The sequence below is a fragment of the Podarcis tiliguerta genome, assembly GCF_965153285.1.
Source record: "Podarcis tiliguerta genome assembly, chromosome: 1".
Lineage (NCBI taxonomy): Eukaryota > Metazoa > Chordata > Lepidosauria > Squamata > Lacertidae > Podarcis > Podarcis tiliguerta.
Genome location: NC_139534.1, coordinates 99,813,391 through 99,840,964, shown reverse-complemented (window position 1 = coordinate 99,840,964; position 27,574 = coordinate 99,813,391). Strand labels below are relative to the sequence as shown.

General features: G+C 41.5%; 2 protein-coding genes and 2 long non-coding RNA genes across 10 annotated transcripts in view; 2 read left to right on the top strand and 2 right to left on the bottom strand.

The window, feature by feature from the left end:
• Positions 1–378, bottom strand: part of SCFD1 (sec1 family domain containing 1) — a 40,247-nt gene extending 39,869 nt beyond the window's left edge. For both annotated transcript variants that reach the window (XM_083452694.1, XM_083452696.1), the window contains exon 1: positions 242–378. In XM_083452694.1, the coding sequence (XP_083308820.1) occupies positions 242–272 (31 nt within the window). In that variant the 5' untranslated portion in view covers positions 273–378. The remainder of the gene's footprint in view (positions 1–241) is intronic.
• Positions 92–14,877, top strand: LOC310683638. 5 transcript variants are annotated; one of them, XR_014514458.1, is made up of 7 exons: positions 92–107; positions 6,381–6,561; positions 7,322–7,438; positions 9,858–9,992; positions 10,457–10,539; positions 11,182–11,245; positions 12,976–13,113. It is a non-coding gene; the product is annotated as an uncharacterized lncRNA (long non-coding RNA). The 5 variants fall into 5 exon arrangements; XR_014514459.1 differs by lacking the exon at positions 92–107 and adding an exon at positions 322–461; XR_014514457.1 differs by lacking the exons at positions 92–107; positions 12,976–13,113 and adding exons at positions 478–603; positions 14,358–14,877.
• Positions 6,078–27,574, bottom strand: G2E3 (G2/M-phase specific E3 ubiquitin protein ligase). The gene is given in 18 exon segments (XM_083452603.1): positions 6,078–6,277; positions 6,280–6,497; positions 6,753–6,952; positions 7,953–8,125; positions 8,379–8,560; positions 10,192–10,493; positions 11,461–11,589; positions 13,001–13,133; positions 13,221–13,348; positions 14,322–14,438; positions 15,079–15,185; positions 16,635–16,797; positions 17,323–17,447; positions 19,418–19,519; positions 19,707–19,804; positions 21,031–21,086; positions 22,456–22,558; positions 27,496–27,574. Coding segments are annotated over 17 exon segments (2,322 nt in total). The 5' UTR covers positions 22,500–22,558; positions 27,496–27,574; the 3' UTR covers positions 6,078–6,232.
• The window catches only part of LOC310683654, a 35,412-nt gene continuing 30,403 nt past the window's right edge, over positions 22,566–27,574 (top strand). For both annotated transcript variants that reach the window (XR_014514477.1, XR_014514478.1), the window contains exon 1: positions 22,566–22,756. This is a non-coding gene — a long non-coding RNA (uncharacterized lncRNA). The remainder of the gene's footprint in view (positions 22,757–27,574) is intronic.

The window sequence follows — 27,574 nt, the reverse complement described above, 5'->3', positions numbered from 1 at the left end:
CCAGAAGCGGGTCGGCCAGCCAAAGAGAGCCTTCTTCGCGCGGGTTTTAAAGGAAGAGGCCCCGCAGAGGATGCAGAAAGGAGCAGGCCGCGCGTATCCTCCGTGAGGTAACAAAGACGCCGCGAAACCCTCCCGCCGAGGAGGGCAGCGGCGGCGGCCCCGCCGCACCCCGCGGGCTCCCCGGCAACAGAGGGCCGGCGCCCCTTCGAGCCTGTCCCCGAGAGAAAAGCGGGGAACTCACCCGTCTGCTTCTCCCGGATGCTGGCCGCCATCTTTTCTGCCACTCAGGCCGGCTCCGCCCCCGTCGCCGCTACAGCAGCCGGCAGACGTGGCGCCCCGGCGAGGCGGCCCCTGCTGCTGCTGCGAGCGACCTGAGGCGCGGCGGGCGGAGCCTCCTTGCCCGGCGTCCCCTCTGGCTCCTCGTATATCCCAGCCGCCGGCGCCGCAACTGGGGCTTCTCGGTTATCTTCGGGGATGGTTGGAAGAGGAGAGGGCGGCGGTTTCCCCCTTCTGCTTCTTCCCACCGCCGGCTCTTCTCCCACTGAGGCGCTCGCGGCCCTCGCGCGGGACGGGGTTGGCGGTGCCGGATGGGGCGGTTCTGAGGTGAATTGGCAGTGAGGAGCCAAAATATAGGGAAGAGGGAGAAAACGCCACACATAAAAGTTACTGCCTAGCGGCCGGTAGCTTCTTACGCTTGAAACAGCTGTTAGAAAATATACAGGGTTTCATGGGGAAGGGCTGGGCAACATCCTAGATCTGACCACCATGTACCCCCCCCCCAAAAAAAACCACTTTTCTGTCTCTCTAGTAAAAGACTCGCATAAGATCATCATAATATTCTCAAGGCTGCAATCCTAGCCCCACTTACCTGCTAGTAAAACCTCCTTAGATTCTGCTGGATTTACTTCTCAGTAGACGTGGGTAGCCTTGCTTCCTAAATTATGATTTACCTCCAGGGCTACCACTGGTTTTATTATTCTTTTGTGATGGCTTTTGTTGTTGCTAAACCCAATAGTCACACAGAACCTCTGTCTTCAGAAGTACCAAATATTAGCGGAAAGAGAAGAAAGCCATTGTGGGAGTAAGAATCTGGCTGACATTAAGCCATATGCAGAGTAGACCCACTGAAATGAATGGAAACATGATTTCAGTGGGTTTGAGTATGGCTTAATTGGATATGGCATTGTATTTATATTATTTTGCCATATACTCTTATTCAGGGCTTGTATTCCTAACTGGATAGTCCAAGTTTGGCCTAAAGTCACAGTTCTCCAGGCTAGCTAGTCAGAGAGGTTTACAAAGTGCTAGAAGCTGACATTTGGTCCTGTACACAAGCACTGTTGTTATTTAGGGAAGCTTCTTAATGTTGAATGTTTTACTGTTTTTTATATATGATGGAAGCTACCCAGAGTTGCTGGGGCAGCCCAGTCAAATGGTCAGGGTACAGAATAAAGTAATAATAATAATAATTTAGTCTACCACAGCAATTCATACACAAACCCACAAAAAGAACTGCTTTGGTGTGTCCCCCGCCCCATTAATTGGCCACTGTTGGGAGACAGATGGAGGAATGTGACTCTGTTGATTCTTCTTGATCTCTCAGCAGCTTTCAGTACCATCCACCATGGTATCCTAGAATACCAATTGTGTTGGAAGCATACAGGCAGCCAGTGTGGTTCTAGATCCAATTCAATGTGCTGCTTTTGACCTATAAAACTCTATGGCTCAGAACCCCAGTATATTCTGGCATGTCTATCCCAAACATACCTGCATCCTTCTCCAGAGCCCATCCCCCTCTTTGGGGATGCTTGGAGGGTGGTAACAAGGAAGAGGACCTTTTCAGTTGTGGTTTCATTGGTTTAATGCCTTTTGCAGTGAAGTCGACCTGGCATCTTTGTTTCAGCACCAGACTTATCTCCTCCACCCAGCTTTTGATGGATTACAAATGGATGTTTTGCTACTGCTGTGCCGGTGATTTCCTGTAGCTGTTATAGGGATTGTTACATTTTTGTGGCATAAAGTATTACTATTTGTTTTTAATGTGTGATAAGTCACTTGACCGGATGTGGGTGGCACTGTGGGTTAAACCACAGAGCCTTGGACTTGCTGATCAGAAGGTCGGCGGTTCGAATCCCCGCGACGGGGTGAGCTCCCGTTGCTCTGTCCCTGCTCCTGCCAACCTAGCAGTTCAAAAGCACGTCAAAGTTCATGTAGATAAATAGGTGCCGCTCTGGCGGGAAGGTAAATGGCAGTTCCGTGCGCTGCTCTGGTTCGCCAGAAGCGGCTTAGTCATGCTGGCCACATGACCTGGAAGCTGTATGCCGGCTACCCTGGCCAATAAAGCGAGATGAGCACCGCAACCCCAGAGTTGGTCACGACCTAATGGTCATTTACCTTTTACCTTTAAGTCACTTGAAGACCTTTGGGTAACAAATGACTGACAAGTCAAATAACAGTATTTTTTAAAAAATATAATTTAAAGGTTGCTTTATGGGATAATTATTCTTACTGAGCAATATTACCACCAGAAATGTGTAGGTCCAGAGCCCTACAGCTTCCAAACCATCTTCATGGCAGGGGAGGAGGGAAAGTGTGCCAGAAGGAATAGTCTTCTTCCCATTGGAGCAAATGGCACGGGGATGGCATGTTCCGGCTCATTATGTGGCATAATTTCCAGCATGTTTGTGTCACTGGGATTTCAGGGTGTTAGGATTCAGCACATTTGCTTCTTCATGCTGCTGCCCATTCTCAAGGACCAGCAGGCAAAACATTGCAATTATGTCCTACCTTCCAAGGAGCTCAAAGGGACAAAGAGTTTTGCTCCTCCCCATTTGCAGGGTAGGGATTTCAACCCTGGTCTCCCAGGTTTGTCCACTACATCAATAGTGTAGCCTTTGTGAAGTGTATAGAAGCATTTTCAGAGGCATGTTTTTGGTGGAAGGGGGTAGTCTAAATTTGGGAATTTTTCTGTCTCATCCTTCAACCCCTCAGTGGAAACACTAAGTTTAGTTTATAATCTTTTCCATAAGTACCTGAACAGGAATCATATAAAATATGAGGGAGGAATGGGAATCCCCTATCACACTTTAGGAAGAAATAAATCAGTGTCATTTGTGAATCTTCAGAGCTATAATATACCAATTTTATTTGTAAAATGAAGCTAGGTAAGTAACACTGGACTATGATATAAGATATTCCTGTTTGCACTATTAACATTGTATGGTAACATGAGGATTATAATGAATCCCAGATGAAGCAACACCATTGTTGCACATGAACATCCTCAAAAGAATCAAGTCCAACTACATTTGAATGCATATATATTTAATACTGTTAACTGACACATCATTGATTTATTGCACTTTATATACAGTACATGTAAATGACGGTTCTCCCATAATACATTGCTGCAAGTAATAGAAGAGCAAACAGACACTGGAAGCCATAGAAAGCCCCAGGAAATAGATATTACAGTTTTAAACAAAAACTAATATTTACAAACTTATAATTGTACATGCAAATTTGTATTCTACACTATTTCTACATAATGCTAATTGTTTAATCCCCCCCACCCATGAAAGAGTTCAATCATACAGAAATGGTGCCTTCCTTTAATCCAAATTACAGAACAAAAAAATCAATGAATTTAAGAATGCTATGATAAAAGCATTCAGTGAAGTGTTAAAGGTACCTGAGCTGCCATAAGGAATACTGTTGCCCTGAATTGACATCTATTTGCGGATTCCATTCATTTGCAGTATATCCTACTTATGCTAGTATAGATGTAGCATTACAACTCTAATAAAGTAGTACATATTCAAATAATCACAATTAGGAGAACTTAAGAGGTTCACATCCTGTGCACAGAGGTTTTAAGGCAGAAATAGCACAACAGCATTTTCTTTACTCCTAGTACTTTAACCCAACAAACGGCTAAGCTAACAAGGTCATAAAATCACAAAGTGCAAAGAATAGATTGCCAGGATGCACCAATCATGGGAAGTAAATTAAATCCACAGATACTGCAATATAAAATACAATGATCCAGACTTCTGTAAGGAACAGAGATTATACAGTAGACCAGTGGTGTCCATACTTTTTTCAAAGAGGGCCAGATTTGATGAAGTGAAGGGCCATGAGGGCTGACCAAAGTTGTTGACCTTGTTTTTTAAGATTGTAGTTGTGGAGCTTTTTTTAGGATTGAAGTTGTGGAGGTCTTTTTAAGGGCCCCGAAACGGACTTTGGACATGCCTGCAGTAGACCAACATGTTTATAAACTTAGAGGGTTCTATTCCATGCTGTATGAATAGAGCTTCTCTGCCCCCAAACATCTCCAGAGGGTCCCCCAACCTTCTGGAACAGATTTTGAGGGGGGCGGAATGCAGGGAAGAGGGAGGAAATTCCATTGTGCAAATGGAAAAGCTTAATTGAATACAACCCATAGCAGCCCAAATTTTTGCTAGTTTGGGTAGCCAGCAAAATCTCTGCATTCCCCAGTACAGGAGGAAGCTCATTTCCAATGCTTAGCATGACATGGGAGGTCTTTTAATGCTCAGCATGTCTGAGAGGTCTTTTAAGCAATTCTCCTCCCTGTTCTTAAGCTCAAGGAAAAGCTCAAGGAAAAGATTGAAGCATGTTTATATGATGCTTATGATGTATCTGGAGGATTTTCAAAGCACAGTGCAACTGCAAATATATAGGCCTGCAAAACCCAGGGCAGGAGCAGGACATAAAGGAAAGCCATATACAATCCAACAGAAAACACTGGAAAATTATCTTTTTGAGTAAGTGAAATACTTTACAATACAGCGGATAACTCAGTTGGTTACAGCGTGGTGCTGATAACACTAAGGTTACAGGTTCAATCCCCATAAGATGCAGTTGCATATTCCTGCATTGCAGGGGGTTGGACTAGATGATCCTCTGGATCCCTTCCAACTCTATGAGTCTATTCTAAGGTTCTATACTAAGGTTCTACAGGACTCACAGTGTTGTATGGAATGTTTAAATGTAAGGATCTATGCTACACAGAGAATAATAATTCCTGCAACACTGCAATTCAAGATGTATTTCTACATATAGTTTGTTGCCATTCTCATAACAGGCACATATAGGGCCTTCAATGTGTGTGGATTTCTGCTTGCTTTCATTTGAACTTTGATATGAGTTCGGAGATACTCCTGCATGGTGTAGTGGTTAAGAGCGGTGGACTTGTAATCTGGTGAACCGGGTTCACTTCCCCGCTCCTCCGCATGCAGCTGCTGGGTGACCTTGGGCTAGTCACACTTTTCTGAAGTCTCTCAGCCTCACTCACCTCACGGAGTGTTTGTTGTGGGGGAGGAAGGGAAAGGAGAACGTTAGCCGCTTTGAGATGCCTTAGGGTAGTGATAAAGCGGGATATCAAATCCAAACTCCTCTTCTTATTCTTCTTCTGCATGTCCTTTTGACATGACCCTTCTCTTGAAGTCAACCTGACCTTTTCTCTCAAATGATTGACATCTAAGTGTCCATGTTCTGTCTTAAGTCACTTATAACTAGCACATAAGAATATGCTTACACTTCTATGAATTGCAACACCTTTACACACCAGCACATTTTTCTAATACCAAGGAAAATATTTGGAATGACTGTAGAACGGAAATTTAATTTTAAAGCAGCTGGGATACTGCACCACAGCTGTATTCAGTGTCATAAAGCTCTGTTATTATTTTAATATATATATATATATATCTGACAAAAGTTAAAATGAGGTATTATGTTTAGCTTCCTTATTAAAGTTCATAAGTAATAGCTAGGATACTTGAAATTCACTTAGAATGTAAAATATTTTCTCATCAACAAACCAACAAGTCAAAACTTACACAAAAACATGATTTTCTGGCTATATTACAAACCAATGTAAAAGGGATTTGTGAATCTAGTTGTCTGCTAGTGAATATTTGATTACAATATAAATGGATGAATGGTACAGTACATCAGCAGACAATTATGTCACCAGTTGCCTTATGTTATGAAGTGGGGCTGTGCTAAGGATGAGATTGGGGCACAGTGTTAAAAAGAAACCAAATAATGCAAAATGGTTTGGAAAGCTTTGTTTGTTCATCATTTTGAATCAATGTTCAAAATGTAAAGACTGAGATTAAGCCATTTCCACGATCAAGTTGCAAGTCTGTGAGGATGAACGTGTGTGTTATCCAGTAGCAGCTAGCAAGCTTCTTAAATGCTTCATCATTCAATTTTCAGCATCCATGGTAGTGACTAATGCACTTCTGATTCTAACCTTAGAGTACGTCTGATGGTGCAATCCATAATTCTTTTAAACTTCTCGTAAGACTTTGTTATTGGAAGCTCTAAACAATTAAGGTGTCTCTTTCCAACAGGGTATTTTATATGCAGAAACTTAACTGCAGGCTCAGGATCAAAGCCAATGGGTGGGATATCACGAATGCCAGTTGCAAACACTAAGATGTCCTCTAGAGTTACTGCTGACTCACCACCTAGACCAAGAACGAGGAATTTGATTAGCTGAAAACAGCTTTTACAAGATTTTCACATTAGAAGGTAAGAGTGACTCAAGCTAATGATAAATTGACCATAGTTAATCATTACTGCAAATGTAAAATGAAACTAAAATTCATAGGCAAGGCTTGTCTTAAGAGTTTGATAAATAGGAACTGAAGTCTTTTTTAAAGCCCCCAACACATTCCAGATTCCTAGTTCAGATTCATTTAGGTGGGTCCATTTTTTCTTACCTTCTGTTTCCTGTAAGTAACCCATCCAGAAATCTAGACTTCTGGCTTTGTCTGCTCCTGGTACACAGTGGATAGCAAAGAGATCACCAAGAAGTTTTGCTGTAAGTTTCTCAGGCTTGTGACATAATATGCTACAGAATGCATCAGGATTCATCTGCATTTTTTCCAAAACACCAAGTGTTTTCAAACCTTGTCTAAAGCTAAGGGGGAAAGAGACAATGCATTGAACCAAGAAAGTGCTATGAGGTTTTTTTGTTTTTAAAAAGATAGGAAAAAAACTGCCAAATTCATTTGCATACTACAAACACCACTTTAAATTTCTAGAAGCAGTAATTCCTTAGGGCTTTGCTGGAATTATTAAAAACAAAACAAAACAAAACCAATTTACTGATATATTTCTGTACATGTACTAGTCAGAATACCCTTGCTGGAGCTGGTACCAGCTACAGATTCTAATCAGTAATTTATTTTAGAGCTTCTAAATTTTCCTGAAAGCTACTCACAACAATGGATGGTGTCCAAGTGTGGCATCCAGCTTACAGGAATTTCCCTCTTTTCCCTCCTCCCAGGCAGCCCCAGTACACTCCCTGAAACCGTTCTGGAAAGTTGGGGGATCCTGAAGGACAGATTAGGGAGCAGGGAGGCTATAGAGGCAGCCAAAAAGGGAAATCCTGTCACATCCACAGGTAAAATGATGAATCTCGCCCCAGTGAAAGAAAGCTGCAGAGCTTCCTCCCTTGGGACACTATTAAGTATATTTAAGTATTCATCCAACAACTCAGTTTTTCAAATTTGAAATACCAAAGATCTTTAAGCATTTTTGAGTAACAACGTAAGATGAACAACATTAAGAACAGGCCTGTGGCTCACCTAGGATCATATTCTCACAGTGGCCGACCAAATGTGTGAGAGAAGCCTGCAAAGTGGACATGAGCGCAACAGCACTCTGCCTACTTGCAATTACCAGCAATACATCTTTCACTTGGTGTCATAATAAAATTTTATATTTTCAGTACTAGCAAATGAGAGGGGAAGCCACCACTAGAACAATAAATTCTTCATAACACGTGAAACTTGACTTGTAAAATTTTAATTTATAAATGCAAAACATGAGTTAATTCACATGGAAAGAGTGTGGCTACAGAACCCTGGAGTATAAACTGCAAAAGTATAGTAATGGGTTCTATGTGCAAAACAAACCTTTCAAAAGGTAAAAGTGTTCTCTTTATGACATGGTAATTCAATATCTCATTCACCAACACATTCTTATCATGTAGAGCTGTTACAGGTTTCAAACATCCAGCAATGGCGAGATATTCAGAGCAATCACTTATTGCTGATTCTAAGCTGTTCAGAGTTCTTGCAGATTTTATCTACAGTAAGAAATCAAACATCAACTAGTTAATTTGATGAATAAATTTAAATGAATGGATGCAACTTCCTCTTTGTTTCAGATCTTATGTCTGATCACTTTTGGCTGACAAATAAGTGGCACATATATTATGCCAACTATTGCTGAGAAAAGAAATGCCCTCAATACCAAATTGATTTAAAATTAAGATGTTAAAAGAGAAAAAAATACCAAGACCCATCCCTATAGTGCTATGCAGTTGTAGAACAACCTACCTTCTCTATTGTCTGCAGAACAGTCACATCAGCAACATCTTCAATAGTTGGTTTCACATTCTCTGTGCCATAAACAAGGCAGTCAAACAAGGTCTTGGAAAAGAAGCTAGGAGATGGCCCTCCATGAACCAGAGAAACTGCTATCATTTTTCCAGCTTCATAGTATAAATTATCTTTAAGAGCTGAAAGTACAAAGTATGTAAAATAACTCTTGTGCTTACTAAATGCAGCTGGGATGAGCCCCAATCAATCTAACCAACTGCACACCTACTTCAATATTCTGTTTCCCATCCAATAAAATGCCCCTGGAAGCCCAGAAAAAGTGCACAGAGGCCACAGCTCTCTTCCCCCATTTGTTGCCAGCACTTAGTGTTCAGAGGCACCATTCATCTGAACAAGTGCCCATCTTCCATGAATTTATCTAAATCTATGTAAGCCAACTGTACTTATGTGATACAAAAGAAATGGGCTGGACATTTATGCTAAAACTACCAGGACTTGTCTGTTTCCCTTCCCCACTGCATAGCCAACCCCTGTGGTCACAAAAAGCTGCCCTGGAGTTTTAGTCAGAAAGGAAACTGAGCCATCAACTCTACTTCAAGAAACAACTGGGGCAAATGCTCAGGGTTTTTTTTGGTATGCCAGCAAATATGCTCACCAGAGCTTAACAAAGACAATTTTCATTACCCCAAAAACCATGACTTAAAACTATTTAATAGTTCTCCTGTCCCTTGATACATAGTAAAACACTAGAGCAGAAGGTGTCTCCTCTACTTGTATTGGTTTTTGTTACCTGGACAGAGTCAATAAAAACTCAAAAATACAATTACCAGCACCCCTCTAATTGTAGTTGCTCCATCCACTACTACCAGTTTTGCTATTTCTGAACAGCCTAAACAGCAAAGAGAGTAAGGAGACTCCTATATAACTAAGTGAATATTCCTATTAATATTAATTGGATAATTCGTATTACTGAACTTGCAGTACACAGCCAGTGTGGTGTAGTTGATAGAGTTTTTGAATTTAGATTGTGGTAAGATCTAGGTTGCGGGTGGCGCTGTGGGTTAAAGCCTCAGTGCCTAGGGCTTGCCGATCGAAAGGTCGGCGGTTCGAATCCCCGCGGCGGGGTGCGCTCCCGCTGTTCGGTCCCAGCGCCTGCCAACCTAGCAGTTCGAAAGCACCCCTGGGTGCAAGTAAATAAATGCGGACCGCTTACCAGCGGGAAGGTAAACGGCGTTTCCGTGTGCGGCTCTGGCTCGCCACGCTGGCCACGTGACCCGGAAGTGTCTTCGGACAGCGCTGGTCCTTGGCCTCTTTGAGTGAGATGGGCGCACAACCCTAGAGTCTGTCAAGACTGGCCCGTACGGGCTGGGGTACCTTTACCTTTACCTTTAAGATCTAGGTTCAAATTTCTTCTCAACCCATGCAGTTTGTTTGGTAGGAAGACACTTGCTTAAGATCACCTAATTCACCTCACAGGCTTGCTGCACACCAACCACATCAAGAGTGCTCAGAACCCAATGGATAAGGGAGAAAGAAGCATACAGTTGTATCTTGGATTTCAAAAGCCTTGGCTCCCGAACAAATCAGCTCCTAAACAGTCGAAACCTGGAAGTGAGTGTTCTGGTTTTCGAATGTTCTTTTGGAAGCCGAATGTCCAAAAGAGCTTCTGCGGCTTCCGATTGGCTGCAGGAGCTTCCTGGACGTTTTGGAAGTTGAACAAACTTCCGGAACAGATTCCGTTCAACTTCCAAGGTACGACTGTACCCACTTTCCTCCAAAAACATTTCAAATGTTTATAATTTAGGCTTACCTTGAGAATCAAAAGACAATATTTTTGAGGAATCGCCTTCAAAGAGCGAGGAGTTCTGAAGGTGAAGAATCAGTAATAGAAAAAAATCTCCCTTTGATGAATCCATATGTGTTTTTGTCCTGCAGTTTATGTACTTTACTTCAATAGTATTGGCAGGATTGAAGCTCCGCTTTTGAAATCCCTTTAAGGCGCTATCCCAGATGTTTCGTCTATTGATATTCAGTCTTGTTCGTTTGGTATTAATTTGTGATCTTAATTCCCTCAGAATATTGGAAACTTTTCTTTGCTGCACTACAAGTTGCCTGCACAAAATAAAAGGACTGTTTTATTAGCACAGCATCTACTTAGGTATGTACAGCAATAGTTCTGGGTATATATAACCATGTAACCTCAAGTTGCTCTATTTCCCCCCCAGAATAAATTACTAATGGCATCCTAATAAGTAGCTCACTGAAACTGCTAACAGCATGATATCTCTCTCGCTCTCTCTTTAGAATCAGCATACTTACTACTCAAAACAATTCAATAACATTTAAATAAGGAAGCACAAAGTTTCTTGTTGAGAACAGGGTCAGACAAAATGCTGATAAACAGCTGTGCACCATCTCTTTAAATACTATGTTCCCCACTCAGGTATGTATCTCAATAAAATCAGTGTAGTGGATTGTATCTAATACTATACAAGCAGACTTCTACTAGTGTGATGGGGGACAAGCAGCCCCCTGTGCATCTCAAAAATATGCTCCAAAAGGTGTCCCAACCTGGAGCATATTTTTGAAGGTTTATGGGGGCTTCAGATGCAGGAGAGGAAGGAGCAGTTGCATATAACCCCCAGTCTCTATCTAACCTTAAAACAATGGTCTGGATCAAAAGAATCATTAAACTATTTCCACGAGCCTAATGGGCAATATCTAATTGTGATATCTTGATACTGCAATGAACTACTATTTGTGCAAATGTTATTTTCCTGTCCTTTCTTCCTGCCTCCAGCCAAAGAATCTGCTCTGGAAGGTCAAAGAAACATTTGGAGCTGATTTGGAGGCCAAGTCAGAAGGTGTGTGGGCAAGAGTAGAAGGGAAAGCCCCATCGTGTATACTGACATGACACTGGATCTCAAAGTTGTTTCATACTTGTTCTCCTGCCCATAGCAGTCCCCAGTGGGAGGTAAAAATTCCACTGGGCTGCAAGCTCAGGGTCAATCCCTGCCCCCAAATTCAATCATTCGGTATAAAATAAAAAAAATTGGCTGACAGTTCAACATTTACTTACGTTTTTCTTAGTGTCAGATTCCTCACGGAAGGACTAATCACGGAGGAAGAGGATATCAGTCTATTGTTTGAAGAGGGGAGATCTAGTTGTGAACACTGAGTAAAGGCATTGGGGCATATCTTTGGGGACCTAGAAGGGAAGAAGCCCAACCACCTTGTTAGTTGAGTTAGCCACACCCTGACTCAGAAACAGCTGAGTCAGGATACAGGTATCTCCAGCATACAATATTGTCCATGACAAGTGTACAGTCAGTAAATTACATTTGTTTTTTTGTAAATGAGTACTTCAGGCATGAAGGATTGCTTTTAGATGCAAACAAAATTAGATTTGCACCATGTCCTTAAACAAATTACATGCTTTATGCTACTCCCCTTTCAAAGAATACATTGCAGGCTGCTTCTGAAGTCCCCAAGTTTCAGAACAGCTTGTTGGATGGAATGAAGAGCTGCTACAAAAAACTCTGGAACATTAGGTTGACTTCATGATTTAGCCCTTTGATCAGTTATTATTTTTAGGCTCTAACTATAATTTGATAGTGCCAATGTTCACACAAGCTTTGCCACATGAATGAACAAGAATGAGCTGCAGCAAGCCTTAAATTTGATAGCACATCCCCACTGTCCAATCCCAGTGCAGGCTGGAGTTCATGAACAGAAGGTTGTGCTTTTGATTACCCACCATTTGCCACATCCTCTGGATCTGGAATTGGGGTTAGTCTTAACCACAGTTAAACATGTCAGTTTCAGTAGCTATGGTTTGAAGCTGGCACTGAAAGAAAGTACAGGGAAGGTGGCTGCTTGGTGCTAAAAGGCAAGGAATTCCATAGTGTAGGTGCTGCCACACTAAAATATCAATTTCTCACAACTGTGGAATGAATATTACGTGGCACCTTCAACAGTGCCAATTTTGGTCAAGTGACATATATGGAGTAAGGTGATGCCGCAAAGAAAACATTCCCAAGCCATTATGGGCTTTATATAACAACAGTTAAACCTTAAACTTGGCTTGAACAAATCGGCAACTAGTACAGATCTCTGGGCAGAAGCATTATGTGCCGACAGGGCCTTACTCCTGTCAGCAACTATGCTGCAGCATTCTGCATTAACTGCAGTTTCCAGGCAAAGTGAAAGGGAGTATACTGAGTTAATCTAATCTTGAAGTCACCAGTGCTTTCCCAGCCCAGGAACAGCTGAAACCGTCATACCAAATGCAGCTGGTAAAAGACACTTTTAGCGACTGGGGCTACCTGGGCCTCCAGTGGCAAAGCTGGGTCCACAAGAACCCCCAGACTGCACATCTGCTCCTTTGGGCATGGGGGTGGACCGCAGCCAGGACAGGCAACTGACCAATGTTACAGACTGCAGAACCAAAAGAAAGAACTCTCAACATCCCCCAGCCATGTGGGAAGAGCGAGCATAAACATGAGGTTCACTGCAGCTCATTCCTGTTCATTTACATTGCGTTCAACTGTGGTTTAGCATGATGTGTGAACACTGCCTGTTTGTTTCCACACAGCTGCAAATGAAAGAACATCACATGCCTGACAAGGAAGCCAAGATGGGATCCAGGAGACTGTCTCGGACATTTGGGTGACGGCTCTTCCAGCAAGCTATCGCCAATATCTGTTTTTTCTGGCATACTCCGAGAACGCTTTCGCCATTTCTGACAGTTCCCTGTGTAATGAAATTAACACAATTTCTCATCCAAAATCTTTTAAAAAGTTTAAATCAATTCAAGTAGAATGGTGAACAGTTTCATACCAGTTGATTTGGCAAGGATAGTTCTACATTCTATGCATTCCCAATTTTGCTCCCAACTTGTTAATGAGGAACATGCCAAGTGAGTTCCACTCGAACCACAATATTGACAGCGCTTTATTTCCCATTTGCTAAAAGAAAAGAAAAATGCATTTTAAAAATTAAGACCGTTAAACTTAAAAAAGAGAAGAGTTAACTCAATGTAACTAGTTATGGCTTCACTTTGCATCAGTATATTTCCCAAGATGGGACATAAATTTCAGTTGCAACATATATGTGGTAAAATGGGAGGTGCAGATCAAAGATTACCAATATTATTTTATATTTAATATATTTACCCTGGCTCTCTTTAGCAAAGGATACAAGATACCTAGCAATAATAAATAATACACTTTTAAAAAGAATCAAACATAACTCCACAGCTGCAAAAGCACACTGGGCAGGACTCAAATGTTCTATTCCGCTCACAGAACTAGCCATTCAGTTCAACCTAATGGTAACTCAGCTCTACAGATAGTCAAAGTATGCCATCCCCCAATGCCTTCTAGAAAAGCCACCACTTCATTGAAGGAATAAAAATAATGATGAAACCTTCCTAGTGATGGCATGGGACATGGACCAGGTCCTCTAATGTTGACACACACATAGGGTGCATGCTTTCCTGTTTCTTCAGAGTTTCAGATTTCTAAACATGAAGACCTAATGACTAGCAACATAAAATCAATATGCCAATATCTTATTACAAGGAAACAAAAACTCACCAGGCAATTTAAGTTAAGGGTCACTAGTTTTGTTGTCTTAGTATAATTCCATATATAGAATAAGGTGATCAACAGCTACTAACTATAACAATTATGTTCTACCTCCACAGCTGGCCCTATAGTGGGGCTTCCTACAGACATCTAGGGAAGGTCATTGCAAGAACAGGATGGTGGACTAGATGGGCCTGATCCACCAGGCACTTATGTGGTCATCATCATGTCCAACTGACTTTGAATTAAATTAAATTAAATTAATTATGGATGGAAGCAGGACAAGATGACATTCCTATAAACTACGAGCATATTTAACATGCTTATGTCCAAGGACCACATTTATTAATACCTATCAGGCTCATTGTAGTTTCTTCCATTTTCGCAGAGGCAGACATTGATGTCACATTGTTGGTAGCACTGAAGAAGGTCCTGGTATGCATTCTCTTCCAGTTCCCAGGAGGCATCTCTGGAAACATTAAAACTTATTTGAACATTTCAAGCCTACACTGCAGCTTTCCTTGTTTCAATAGTAATATATGATTTTACTATTATCAAGAAAAGATGGAATCTACAGAAAACCAGTAGCTGTTGGATAGTCTATGCTTTTGTAATTCAGATCTCCCATCTATCGGAGCAAGCTGATTAACCCCATGGGTTCCTGAACAACCAGCATTTACAAAATTTGGAAAACTTCAAAAAAAGATTTCCCACATCCCTTTCTAGGGTTAAATGTGGCTTTGTATTGTGTGTGTCTTGACAAAAATCATTTGTCTCCTAATCTAAGTCTCTGTGCCTTCGTCTCTTAAGAAATGAGTTGTTAAAATACTTTGCAGTAGCTAAAATGTTCAGTTCTTTCCATCTTGCATCTTAATTTCAACCTTTACTATTAAAACTAATGAAAAACATGCCTCCTGCCCTTAATATAAACCCATGAAAAAAGCAGCTTAATAGAAAAATGATACAAAATAATACACCATAAATTTCAAAAGAGAATTAACCATGTATATCTCACTCTCCTGTTAAATATACCTAGTGGTATACAGCCTTAACTATAAACCTGTGCAATATATTCTTAAAAATAAAACAATATTTTGGGAGGTACTTACCTTTCTGGAATATGTAAGCCCATTCTCAACATTTCATTCTGAAATTTCTCTTTATTATTACATACTGGGCATCTAAAGAAAAATACCCCTGCACTTAGCGCTTGACACTGGATCCAAAAGAGAGAAAAACGATCAGTAAATCAGACAAGATTCTGGATGCTGGACAAGATGAGGGTACAACACAATATCTGTAGTGGGCTATACTAATGACAATTTCTTTAATGCTTATTACCATTACTATATTTATTTATATCCTGGCCCCCCCCCCCCCCACTCAAGGATGCCTGTGCAAGTGAAGATCCCAGGTCCCATGCAGGTTCATATGAGAAAGAAAAACTTTCAGATAGCCTGGGCCTAAGCTGTGTAGGACTTTATAGGTCATAACCAGCACGTTGACTTGTGCTCGGAAACAGACTGGTAGCCAGTGGAGCAGTTGTAACATTGCCTGCTATATCCTGTTACTTTTGCAAGTGCTTACTAGTTCGGAGCTTGTAAAGCTTTCAATGCAAAAAGCACATTTACTCCACATTATCAGTAGTTATGGCTAAAGAGTACAGGATGAGTTTGGCAGTTCTATCCTGGTTTCCAACAGAAAACTGATTTTCCCAAGTACATGCTACTGCATTTGCTCATATTCATTCCTTTTATCGTCCTCCCAAATCTATCTAATGACATTTAGATTGTAAACTTTGAAGTAGGGATATGGAAATTTGTTTGTGTACATGCATGCTTATGCTACTCTAGGAAACACCACTGATGCATTATAAAACTTTATAGTTTGCTCCCATGCCAGTTGTTACAGAATTTGTGACTCTTATTTCAGTTAGCGTTTAGTGCAGGGGTGGGAAACCGTTTCTCCCTGGTGGGCCAGATCTGTCTTTGCCCTACCACCATGGGTAAGATTTGCCAGGTGGGTGGAGCCATCACCTAACAATCATCTGATGTCGCAGCGATATCAGGTAAAAAGCCTCTCTAGGAATGTTCTGAGTGTGCCTCTATAGCAATCAAGGCCAAACGTGGCCCTCCAACTGTTTTGGGACTACATCACCCCTGACCTCTGGTCCTGTTAGCTAGGGATGATGGGAGTTGTAGTTCCAAAACAGCTGGAGGGCCAAGTTTGGCCATGCCTGCTCTATAGAGGCTTCTCAGGTTCATGAAGCAGTTTGCATAGAGAATGTTGCTAAATATGAAGGTTTTAGCAGGGGTTTCAATGCAAACCCCTTCCTGATTCTGAAGCAAGGTACACTCCCACTGCTCATCAGCTGATCAGGATCAGCTGATGGGTGGGTAGGTGTTCATCTTGCTTCAGCAAAGGAATAGTAAGGAACTCACTTTAAAGTTCTTTGCTTGAAGCTGAATTGGTCCCCAACCTGAAATGAAGTCTCCTGGAAGAGGGCAAAGCTGCCTGGCTCCCCTGAACAGGAACATTCAATTCTGCAACATTTTTATTGCAGGTCCTACTTGAATTAAACTTTACAAGTGCTTTCCATCATTGTACAGCATACTTCTTTTTAGTAGTAAAAGGAAGTAATATTATTGTGGTGTTCTGGACATACCTGCAAACAGTCTCTATGAAACCAAGCGTTTTTGCAGCATGGACTTGCCAAAATGTTATACGATGGTGCATGTTCAACCAACTCTAAACATATGGTACACTGTGATGATCCTTTAGAGGTTGGGGAACGTTTTTGTGTGGGTCGGTGTTTCCAACAGTATGACCTGAAAAATACAGAGCCACTGCAAGGTTATTATCTGTAAAAGCTTACTGACATTCCAAGCAACAAAGAAACATGGGGCAACTTAAGACCAACAAATTTCTCTTGGCATAAGCTTTTGTGGGCTGGAATCAACATCAGATATATGAAGTGGTCACCTAAGTGGATACGTATATATAAACAATGTGTACAGAGAGAAGGGTGTTTTTAAGACCCAAAGTAAGCCAAATAAGCAAGCAATGAATGAAATAGCAGTAGAGGTGTTACATTACTATGCACAGCAGAAAAGTTCTAACCAATGGTGATATCTGATCTCTAGGGATTTGGGAGGTGTTTATGTGGTTGCAAGATGAGAGAAGAGCAAGAGGGATTCCTGTTTTTATGTGAGTGGAACTCTGTCGTGCAAGTGGGACGCCACAACTAGATATCATCCAATTTATATATCGTAACTCCACATTAACAAGAACTTTGCAACTTGCAGCTTTTTGGCTCTAGTTAATTTTACTAAAAGTTAATGAAAATAACTTACGGAAAATTTTCTCTGAATTGGAAAATGCATCCTCTCTCTACCCCACAAGGAAAGTGGTAACTTCGTTTGCATCTGGACGCCACACAACCAATTGAAGCACCTCTTTTCTTACAGATAGCACATTTCTAAAAACAAATACCACCAGTTGTTTTAATTTTGTTTTAGTAGTTATTCTAACCTCTGCTTAGAATAAGAAGCAACATATAACTGTATAAAATGTATATTAAGAGAAATGCACTGTTGAATAATTTATCACAACTAGTCAAAACAATAACAAGCCTTTTCTCAAATGTTCCACGAGGTGGAAACTCGACTTACGTACAGCTCTACTTACATACCGTTCCAGTTGTGACCTTCAGTAGGTGCTTCGACTTATGAACTTTTCTCTAGATATGAACAGAGGCCTTGCCAGCAGCCCGGAGCTAGCCCAGCTGGCTGCGGAGCAGCGCTGAGGTCTCTGCTGCTGGGGAGAGGGCCCCCATCCCACCCCCGAAGCTGTGGAAGAGGTGCCGCCTGCAAAAGGCACAGCAGGGCGCACTGTAGCCCCAAACCCCGCCGAGGAACTAACCTGAGGAAGTCCAGAAAAAAGCCTGGCCTGGCAAGAGAAAAAAGTGACCCTGGCCGAAGTGAACCAGCTCTTTACTGACCCTTGCCCCACCCCCAGCTTGTAGCCAGGTAAGCCCGCCCACCCTCAGTGCACGTAAGGAAAAAAATGTTAATTTTTTTCATCTACAGTACTGTCTTATTTATTTTATAGTTACAGTACATTGATTATTGCCTTCATTTTATGGATCTATGGTCTTGTTACACAGTAAAATCCGTGTTAAGTTACTGTTTTAGGGGATGTTTCTCATCGTCTAGGACGGATGAATTCACTTTTCCATTACTTTCTATGGAAAAATGTACCTCTACTTATGTACATTTCTAGTTATGACTGGACCTCCGGAACAGATTATGGTTGTAAGTAGAGGTTCCACTGTAGTTCATTTTTCTATTATGTAAATGAAAATGTAACTAGCTTTCTTTTCTCTTTTGGTTCACTGCAAAACCAAGCAATAATCCTGTCATCTGCATAGCCACTCATTCAGAATTGTCCATTATCACTAGTATTTTGTATACAGAACTCCAGCTATTGTGAACATTTAAAATGCTGGTTTTCGATCTTTCAGATTTGCAAATAACTTTATATAACAACAGAACAGCATTAATGGCTCTGTCTTAAAAATATATGTAAGTATCTTACTCCCAATTCCCACTCTACATCTTCAGTACTTCTATTTGTGGCAGAAACTTCTAGCATGCTTTTGGCATTTCCAGAACCGTTAGTTTAGAGATTTGATTAATTTTGCTTAACATCAATCACAGAAGTTAACTGTTTTTATACAGTTAATTCTACAGGTTACCTGAGAAGTGATTTGGCTTTCTCAACTTTAAAAAAAAGAAAGAAGCAGGATTGTTTACTACAACTAATTTTTTTAATTCCCTGGGTTTTATTCACTGCTATCCTAACCATTAACTAGAAATGACTGCTTAATGCTATACAGATTTCTTTAACCAACACAGTTGCATCAATATCTGCCTATAATGCCAGAGCAAGACTGTAGCCTTAGTGAAACTCAAATATATCATATTTTAGTATATTGTACTGGTATACATGGGGACGCGGGTGGCGCTGTGGGTAAAAGCCTCAGCGCCTAGGGCTTGCCGATCGAAAGGTCGCGGTTCAAATCCCCACGGTGGGGTGCGCTCCCGTTGCTCGGTCCCAGCGCCTGCCAACCTAGCAGTTCGAAAGCACCTCCGGGTGCAAGAAGATAAATAGGGACCGCTTACTGGCGGGAAGGTAAACGGCGTTTCCGTATGCTGTGCTGGCTCGCCAGATGCGGCTTTGTCACGCTGGCCACGTGACCCGGAAGTGTCTCCGGACAGCGCTGGCCCCCGGCCTCTTAAGTGAGATGGGCGCACAACCCTAGAGTTGTCAAGACTGGCCCGTACGGGCAGGGGTACCTTTACCTTTACTTACTGGTATACATGATGCTATGTCCTTCTGGTCAGATAACTCTTTGGAACAGTCTCAACATTCAAGATATATTCTTACCAGTCTTGCAGCTCGATTAATTTCTTTTTGGATGTCCTCAGGTAAAAACCCATAAAAACCTTCTTCGTCTTCACCTCTCTGCCAAATCCCACTTGACATTAACTACAATAAAGGAATGGATTACTGCTAAGTTATAAAAATGATAACATTCCACTTGAGAAAAAACATTACTGAAGAAACCCATGTACAAATGCTCTGCTCCAGCTGATCATAATACCACCCAAGGAGGTGTTGGTTTTCACTGTAGCAAAGTACTTAGAACTTTGCAGGTTCAAAAGAAAATACTTACCACACAGTAATAATGAACAGTGAGATTGTAGTCCTCGTAAGTCCTCCTTTCCCCATACTTTTCAGGACGGTCATCAGCCCGTTGACAAAATTCACAGGCTAAAATATTAAGAAGCAATTTTATATAGTGCGTTAGTTCTCTGAAATGCCACTTTTTCTTTAGATGTTTAACAGATGTTTCAAGTTGTAAGATATACCCTTTCGACACAAAGCAACAATACCTGGACACAATGGGTTGCATCCAGTATCCCTTCCATTCGAAGAAGGGACTGAGATCTAGCAGATGCTCCTGCTAGAGGAAAGTGGGGAGGGGGAGGAGGCATTGTGTGGCATGATGTTCAGAGACAGGAATGCGCTGCAGTGAGTGCTCCTCCCTTGCACAGCTGGGGAGGGGGTTTGGAAGCACTGAATGAGGGGAGCATGACCCTGAAGCTCCCTGTGGTGCATTTCTCTGTGCTGAACTATGTTTTGGCACAGAGGCCACCCATATTTCTGGAACAGTGGCAATTCACAATCACAGACACATACACTCCCTCTTCAAAAATACGGGAACATTGCATCCAGTTGTTGAGTTCAATAGGAAAAATCAGAACTAAAACAAAATTGCTAGAACACTGAAGATTGTCCAACATGGGGGTTTTAGTGACTGATCCAGTACGGATAACAAAGCCAAGAACATGATACATAGACGATGAAGCATTCTATGTCTGAAGATTTGGGGCAGGGACTGCAAATCTAATTGCAAGGTTAGGTATCAGTTTAAATAAATCTTTCAAATTCCATCTGCCAGTAATTACTGCAGTGCTTGTTTGTAGCAGGTTAGTGTGGTACAGAGGTTAGATTAGGACCTGAGAGACCAAGGTTCAAATTCCATCAGCTAGAAAGCTTACTGGTTGACCTTGACCCTCTCTCAGCCTAACCTACTTCACAGTACCTTTGGGAGGATAAAATGGGGAGGAGAACAAGGTATGGAACCTTTAGCTCCTTGGTACAGCTAGGCTTATTAAGAATGGGGCAGAGTGACAATGTCCAAGAATAGTGAATTATCCAGCCCCTGAAACAATTGTTACATGAATTTGAAATGGCAAATTGCACCAGCATTAAAAACACAGTTCTTTTTTTGTACAAATCCATGATTGGCATTTGGTTACATTAATTCAGGCTTCCTCAACCTCGGCCCTCCAGATGTTTTTGGTCTAAAACTCCCATGATCCCTAGCTAGCAGGACCAGTGGTCAGGGATGATGGGAACTGTAGTCTCAAAACACCTGGAGGGCCAAGATTGAGGAAGCCTGCATTAATTAAGTAAACATGCACGGTACTTACTCAATTTTTGAAGGCAGCCAACAATGTTATCACTCATCCTAGCGTTCTCCTTCCAACTGTTAAATATGGAAGAAAAAAAAAATCAGTTGCAGCATACCTGGTATTAGTCTTTTTAGTCTAGTACCATACCCAGTATTCTCTGTTTCAAATTAAAAACAAAGTACAGGAAACAGAATTCTTGGTTTAACTACTCAGTATACATTTCTGCTGTTATGACAAATCTGGCTTCAGGTTTTGTATTAATCAGTAGTTCATTGAAATTTGCCGTTATTTTTAAAAGTAGCCACAACAACATTTTTAGAATACTTGGAATTCAGAAAAGCAAATACTTTATCTTTTCGGTGGTACAAAATTATCTGGAAGAAAATAAGCTCCTAGCGTCCTTGCAGTTAGCTATTTTGTCTCTGTGAGTCAGCTGAGAGTCCTGCCTTCAGTCTTCATCCAGAAAAATAAGATGATAAGGAACAAGTGAAGAAAAAGAAAAAAAGAGGGAAGGAGGGGTAGGGGAGGGGATGAGAGGGGAGTTGAGTTTTTGTGTCAACTGAAGAGGCAAGCAGTGAGATGAGATAACAGGTCACAAAGGTTATTACTTTGGAGCAATTAGGTCACAAAGGCTCTTGTTCTGGGACAGTATAGTTGTTATCCAACACTCCAGAAAGGTACCATATGAGCCAGTAAGCTTATACAAAAGGCTATTTTGCCATTATAAATGCCTCTTGCTCCCTTGGAATGACTTGGAATGCTCCCTTGGGTATCAATTTAGTAGATTGTTACCCAGTAAAAAATATCAGTGGTAAGTTGAATTTCTAAGCCTGTAAAATAAGACACTTTGCAACACAGCAAACTCCAAGATGCAAGTATCTTCCATGCCTAGTGTAAAGTTAATACTTTGCTTAAAATCCTTTTTCCCAAACACAATATGTCAGATTAGGTTAGCCTCCAACGTCCCACTTCTCCAACAAGCAGAGATATCAGAACAGTTTAGTTTGGCTAGCTGGAAAGGAGACTAATGAATTCGCACCACTATCACTGTATTACACTGACCAGGTGTAAAGATCTGAATGAAAAGCTAATTTTATTTGTTTTAGGAATACAGTATGCACCAATAAAAAGTTCTGAAACTGATACTACATAGAAATCCTAGTTATAAGCTCCATGCAGGATCATCCATTTGGGAGAAAACAGGTCTGCAAAAATAAGGCTTTTGCCTGCTGCTCAAAAGACAGCTTGCAGGGATTTTATTCCACAAACAGAGCTCCAACAAGAGATAACTCTCTGCCCACCCCCACTTCAGAGGATGGCTTCCAAGAGGGACATTGGTTTGAAATTGGCAAAAGGCTTCTGCTTTGGCAACAGTATTTAGCTGACTATACAAAACAACCAAATCACAAACCCTTTTTTTGTTGATAATTGTTTTTAGATTACCTCTCCTGAAAAAATATTCTTTTCTCAATAATGTCCAAAGGCATTCAAGATCCACAAGCTCTAAGTATTTCAGCAGTGATATCATCTGTACAGGTAGGGTTTCCTGTGTAACATGGACAGAAGCAGATGGGAAAGGTTACAACCTTCGCTATCTTCGATCATTCCTCTTACAGAAAAAGAAACTGGGAATATTTTATTATCCTAAACACTTGTCTATCCAGAAATAAGCAAAATACTCCTGAGTAAGCATCTTGAGGATCACAGCAGAAGGTTCCTAAATTCAGCAGATGGATAAAGAAAGGTATGCATCTGCACAGAGTCTTAATGATATTTATCAAACTTTCATTTCCTCTGCAGGCTTTTTTGTGGGGTGGAACTTGGATTATCTGGATCATGCTAAGTAATCAAAACACTGTTTTAAAAGCTTTATTTTTCTATTTCCAGACAGGTACAACATGGGCTACAAAAATACATTTCATAAGTCAAGGCTGATACTTTTTATCAAAAATTAATAAACGTAACAAGGCAGGTTTTATTTCAAACTTGAGATGGTGTCATGACTTCAGATAAAACAAAGGCAAAGAAAAGGATCCAGCTGGGGGGCTGTATCCTGGGCTTCTTCACCTCTGGCAAGCCACTTTGACAGATGGGTGGGACTCTCCACCTGTCAATCACCTGATGTCACAATGATTTCAGAGAACCTATCTGCCTCTTTTGCTGCACCTCTTCAAGTCCAAGTAGCACTTGAAGTCATTGCTGAACACCATTTTCTTCACACCCTGCTTTCAAGCAGGGACAAGCTACATTCCGGAGTTCCCTGTTCTCACTGGGGCCTGAAGACACACCAAACAGCTGATTGGTGCTGACTTCAAATCCCAATTTGGCCAGGGATCCACCCCACCTGGGAGCTCTGATTGAGTACTCCTGAATGGAACCAACCCTAGCAGGTCTTGGAAGCCCTGCTTACCAAGAAACAAGCAACAGTACACTTTACAGCAGGCTTCCTCAAACTCGGCCCTCAGGTGTTTTTTTGGCCTACAACTCCCATGATCCCTAGCTAGCAGGACTAGTGGTCAGGGAATTGTAGTCTTGAAACATCTGGAGGGCTGAGTTTGAAGAAGCCTGCTTTACAGCTCCCAGTTGTTCATTTGCAGCCATGTTTTTAACTGCTCCACACGTGATGTCATATAAACCACTCTGAAGATTTTCCCAAATCAAATGGTACAAAATTTTTATGAAATAAAAAATAAATAGAAAAATGACTTGGGGCATGGCTTGGAGAAAATGGCTTTGTGGGTAAAATTAGGACCCCTCCTGGGCCAAAGGTTCTCCACTGCTGAGATAAAACAATAGAACACCTGCAGCCAGCAGTCACTTTTGAGAACTATGGAAAAAATGTTGTGTGTATTAAAAAAACAACTTATTTTGGAGCAACCTCTGATTTCAAAGTCAAATCTACACTGCCACAGTCAGTCAGTTTTAAATAAAATGTTCTAAACAAACAAAACAAGGAAAGGAGACAGAATTTCAAATGCATGTTTTCCCTTCTGTTAACAGGCAACAAAGACAAGCTTTGCACTTCAGGAGCTTTCACAGATGCCATTTCAGTTCACTGTATGTGTCCTGAATTTAAATATAAAATGGTCTTAAGTTCACATTGTGGTTTGTGACAGCCTAATGCTACCACTTGAAAGGAAACCACTGGGCTATTTGTTTAGCAAATCATATTCCGTTTTTAGCGGAAATGCTCTCTAAATTGAAGGACAGCTCCAAGCAATAATAACCAGCCTGCATGTATTATACACTGCAAATCTGAAATGACTTAACATTCCTGAACTTAGGAAGTATCTTAGAGTCTTTTAGCGCAGTTTACTCAGAACTGTCCACTGAATTCAATAGGACTTGCTTCCTAGTACTTTGGACTTACAACTTACAAACCTACTTAGACTGTAACCCAAAGAGTAACTTAAGAAATCTCACTAGAAAAAGGAAGATATTTCAGCCTAAGGTTCTAGGGTGTTCAATGGAAACGGAAGATAACCCTATGAAACAGAAGCACATATATGGATGCTGAAATACGTCAACTGCCTCAGCCCTTTCACTACTTACAAAAAAGAGTGTTCCAACCATAAACAGTTGCTAAGTCACAGTGATCAACTTGACAGTAATAATAATTTTATGGGTTTCCCTAACCACTCTAGGCAGCTCACAGCATATATCAAAGCATAATAAAACATCAAACATTAAAAACTTCCCAATACAGCGCTACCTTCAGATGTCTTCTAAAAGTTATGTAGTTCTTTATCTCCTTGACATCTGAAAGGGGGGGAGGTGTTCCACAGGGAGGGTTGCCACTACCAAGAAGACCCTTTGCCTGGTTCGCTGTAACTTCTTGCAGTGAGGGAACCAGCAGAAGACACTTGGAGGAGGACCTCAGTGTCCGGGCTAAACAATGGGGGTGGAGACACTCCTTCAGGTATACTGGGCTGAGGCTGTTTAGGGCTTTAAAGGCCCAGTGGGGAAGAGTCAGTAAAGGGATGTTATCTGCTTAGGGCAGTGAATGACTGAAAGCATCACCACAGTGGTTGGGAAGGAAGAGACAAATGAGAAATGAACTGAAAAATGGCTCCTTGTCAGCTTCCAGCCTTGTAAAATAATGGCACAAAGGGGAACAAATGCTATTCTCTTTTTGTAAGTGCTTCCCTGGGTTGAGTTGTTTTTTTATTTCTGGCATCGACAACTGTGTGGCATACAGAAATTCAACAGGTAAAGCTTTTCCTGACATAAAGGAAGTGATGGGAAATGGTTTGTTTGCACCAGCTGAATTCCTGTATGACATGTTTCCAGACTATAAACCTGCCTGCTCTTTCAGTTCTGCATTTCAGGCTCTACTCCTAGATGTCATTTTCAAAGCTGAGGTGGGTAACTGGGATTTAGGGACTCTTCAGTGATGATGTCCCAGTTGTGAAATAGCCCCACTTTAGTGCATTACACTAATGCATAGGGGAGGTTCCCAGTGTGAGAATTAGTGATCAAGCTATCCCCATCCAGGAAAGGACATAGTGTAGCACAATTGTAGTTGATGGTAGGCATTCTTCTTTCCCATTATCTGTGATTTTGTTTTTCTGCTTTAAATTGTTTTAATTTACAATTTTACCTTCAAAAGCCACAGTATAAAATGATTCAATTAATGATTTTAACTTTTTGACAGGTGAAAATTTTATTATTTAGAGCTCTGAATGAAAACCCTATCGTTTCCTTGTTTTCCCCTTAAATTTATTTTGTTTTAATTGTAATGTCAAGTGTTGAATTTAAGAATGTTTTTGAATATAAAATGCTAGCTGTTAAATGTAGAAAGAGCTCTGTCACAATAAAAATATATATGTGGAAAATCATATTCCTGGGGATTTCAAACATATAGAAAACAGGCATCAGTGGGAAGAAAGAAGGGCTGTATAAAATAAAATCCTCAGTAAACAGCCCTTTAAAGCAAACAAATAGGAGTTTTATCCTACCTAAGAAACTTACTTTAGCATAATCTACTTTGAACCAACTTCACTATACTATGCATGTTTACTTAAAAGCACGCCCAACTGAATTCAATTGGGTTTACTTTCAAGTAAGAGTGCATGACTAGGCAGTAAGTCTTGCACAAAACACAGCAAGTCTGATATGCACAGGATTTCACTGTAATTCATCAGCCTTAATGGTATTTTCTGTAGCATGGCTGTCCCTCAAAAAAAATTCTTCTTTTAAGCATGTTAAAGATTCTCCTACTGTATTTCTTTGAGCAGAAGTAACTCTGTCAACCACTCGAAAAACTGTTACTAGACAACAGTACGTTGCCATCTGAAAGAAGAGCTGGGAGGGGGCTGTACAGTATATCTGTCTTCTCTTCCCCCATCCAGCCAGGATGCTCTGGGGGCATTAGTGTGTGGTTTCTCTCTCTACATATAGGATGTGGAATACTTATAAATGTACTCCAATATTACAGAACACCAGTAAAACATCCAGTATCTGGCACTTTAATTACAGTATATACCTTTAGGCAGCAGGCATAGAACATTCCTCTTCAACCAGCCTTTGCTGATTCACATTCAATTAAATGTGTAGTAGGAGGGGAGATTTTTTGGTTTGCCTTTGTTCCTATTTTTATTGTGCATTTTGTCTTTTTTATATTGTATTTTTATGTTGTACCACCCTTCATCTGTAGATCTCAGGGCGGTATACAAATTTGACAGCAATACAGTGGTACCTCAGGTTAAGTACTTAATTCGTTCCAGAGATCTGTTCTTAACCTGAAGCACCACTTTAGTTAATGGGGCCTCCCGCTGCCGCTGCGCCAACGGAGCATGATTTCTGTTCTCATCCTGAAGCAAAGTTCTTAACCCGAGGTATTATTTCTGGGTTAGCAGGGTCTGTAACCTAAAGCGTATGTAACCTGAGGTACCACTGTAGTAATAATAATACCAAAGGAAACTGAAGTCAGGTAAATGCTTCTCACCACTCATACCGTAGGATGCGCCCAGGAACATCAGCATCACCCTCCTATATCAACCATGATTTGCACCCGGATCCTAGTGAATATTTACTCCGAAGGAAACCCACGGGGTGAAAGAAAACAAGGGCCCTAGGGATGAAGCCAATGGCTCACCTAGTCCAGCATCCTATTCTCACAGTAGCCAACCAGATGCCTGTGGGAAACCCGCAAACGGGACCCGAGCACAAGAGCAACTGGCATTCCGAAGTAAACCCCACAGCAGTTTACTCTCGTGTAAGGATGCTGCAAAACCGCAGTTAAATGCCAAAGCAGCTGCTTTGCATGCAAAATGTCCCACGTTCTCAGGGTTGGCAGGCGCTCCCTGCCTGAAATCCCGGAGAGCAGCTACCAGCCCGTGCAGGCAATACTGAGCTGGACGGGCCGATGCTTCGGCGTCTCCCGGAGCGCCGCGTGAAAGGCGGGAAAAACGCCCTCCCTGCGCGCGCCCTTCTCCCAACCCCCCGCGGCCACCATTCCTGCCCCGCGCACGTCAGGCTCACCTGCGCGATCCGTAAAGCGGGCAGACCCGCACCCTCCCGCTCGCACGTCCACTCCAAAATAACCGCCCGAGCATTCAAA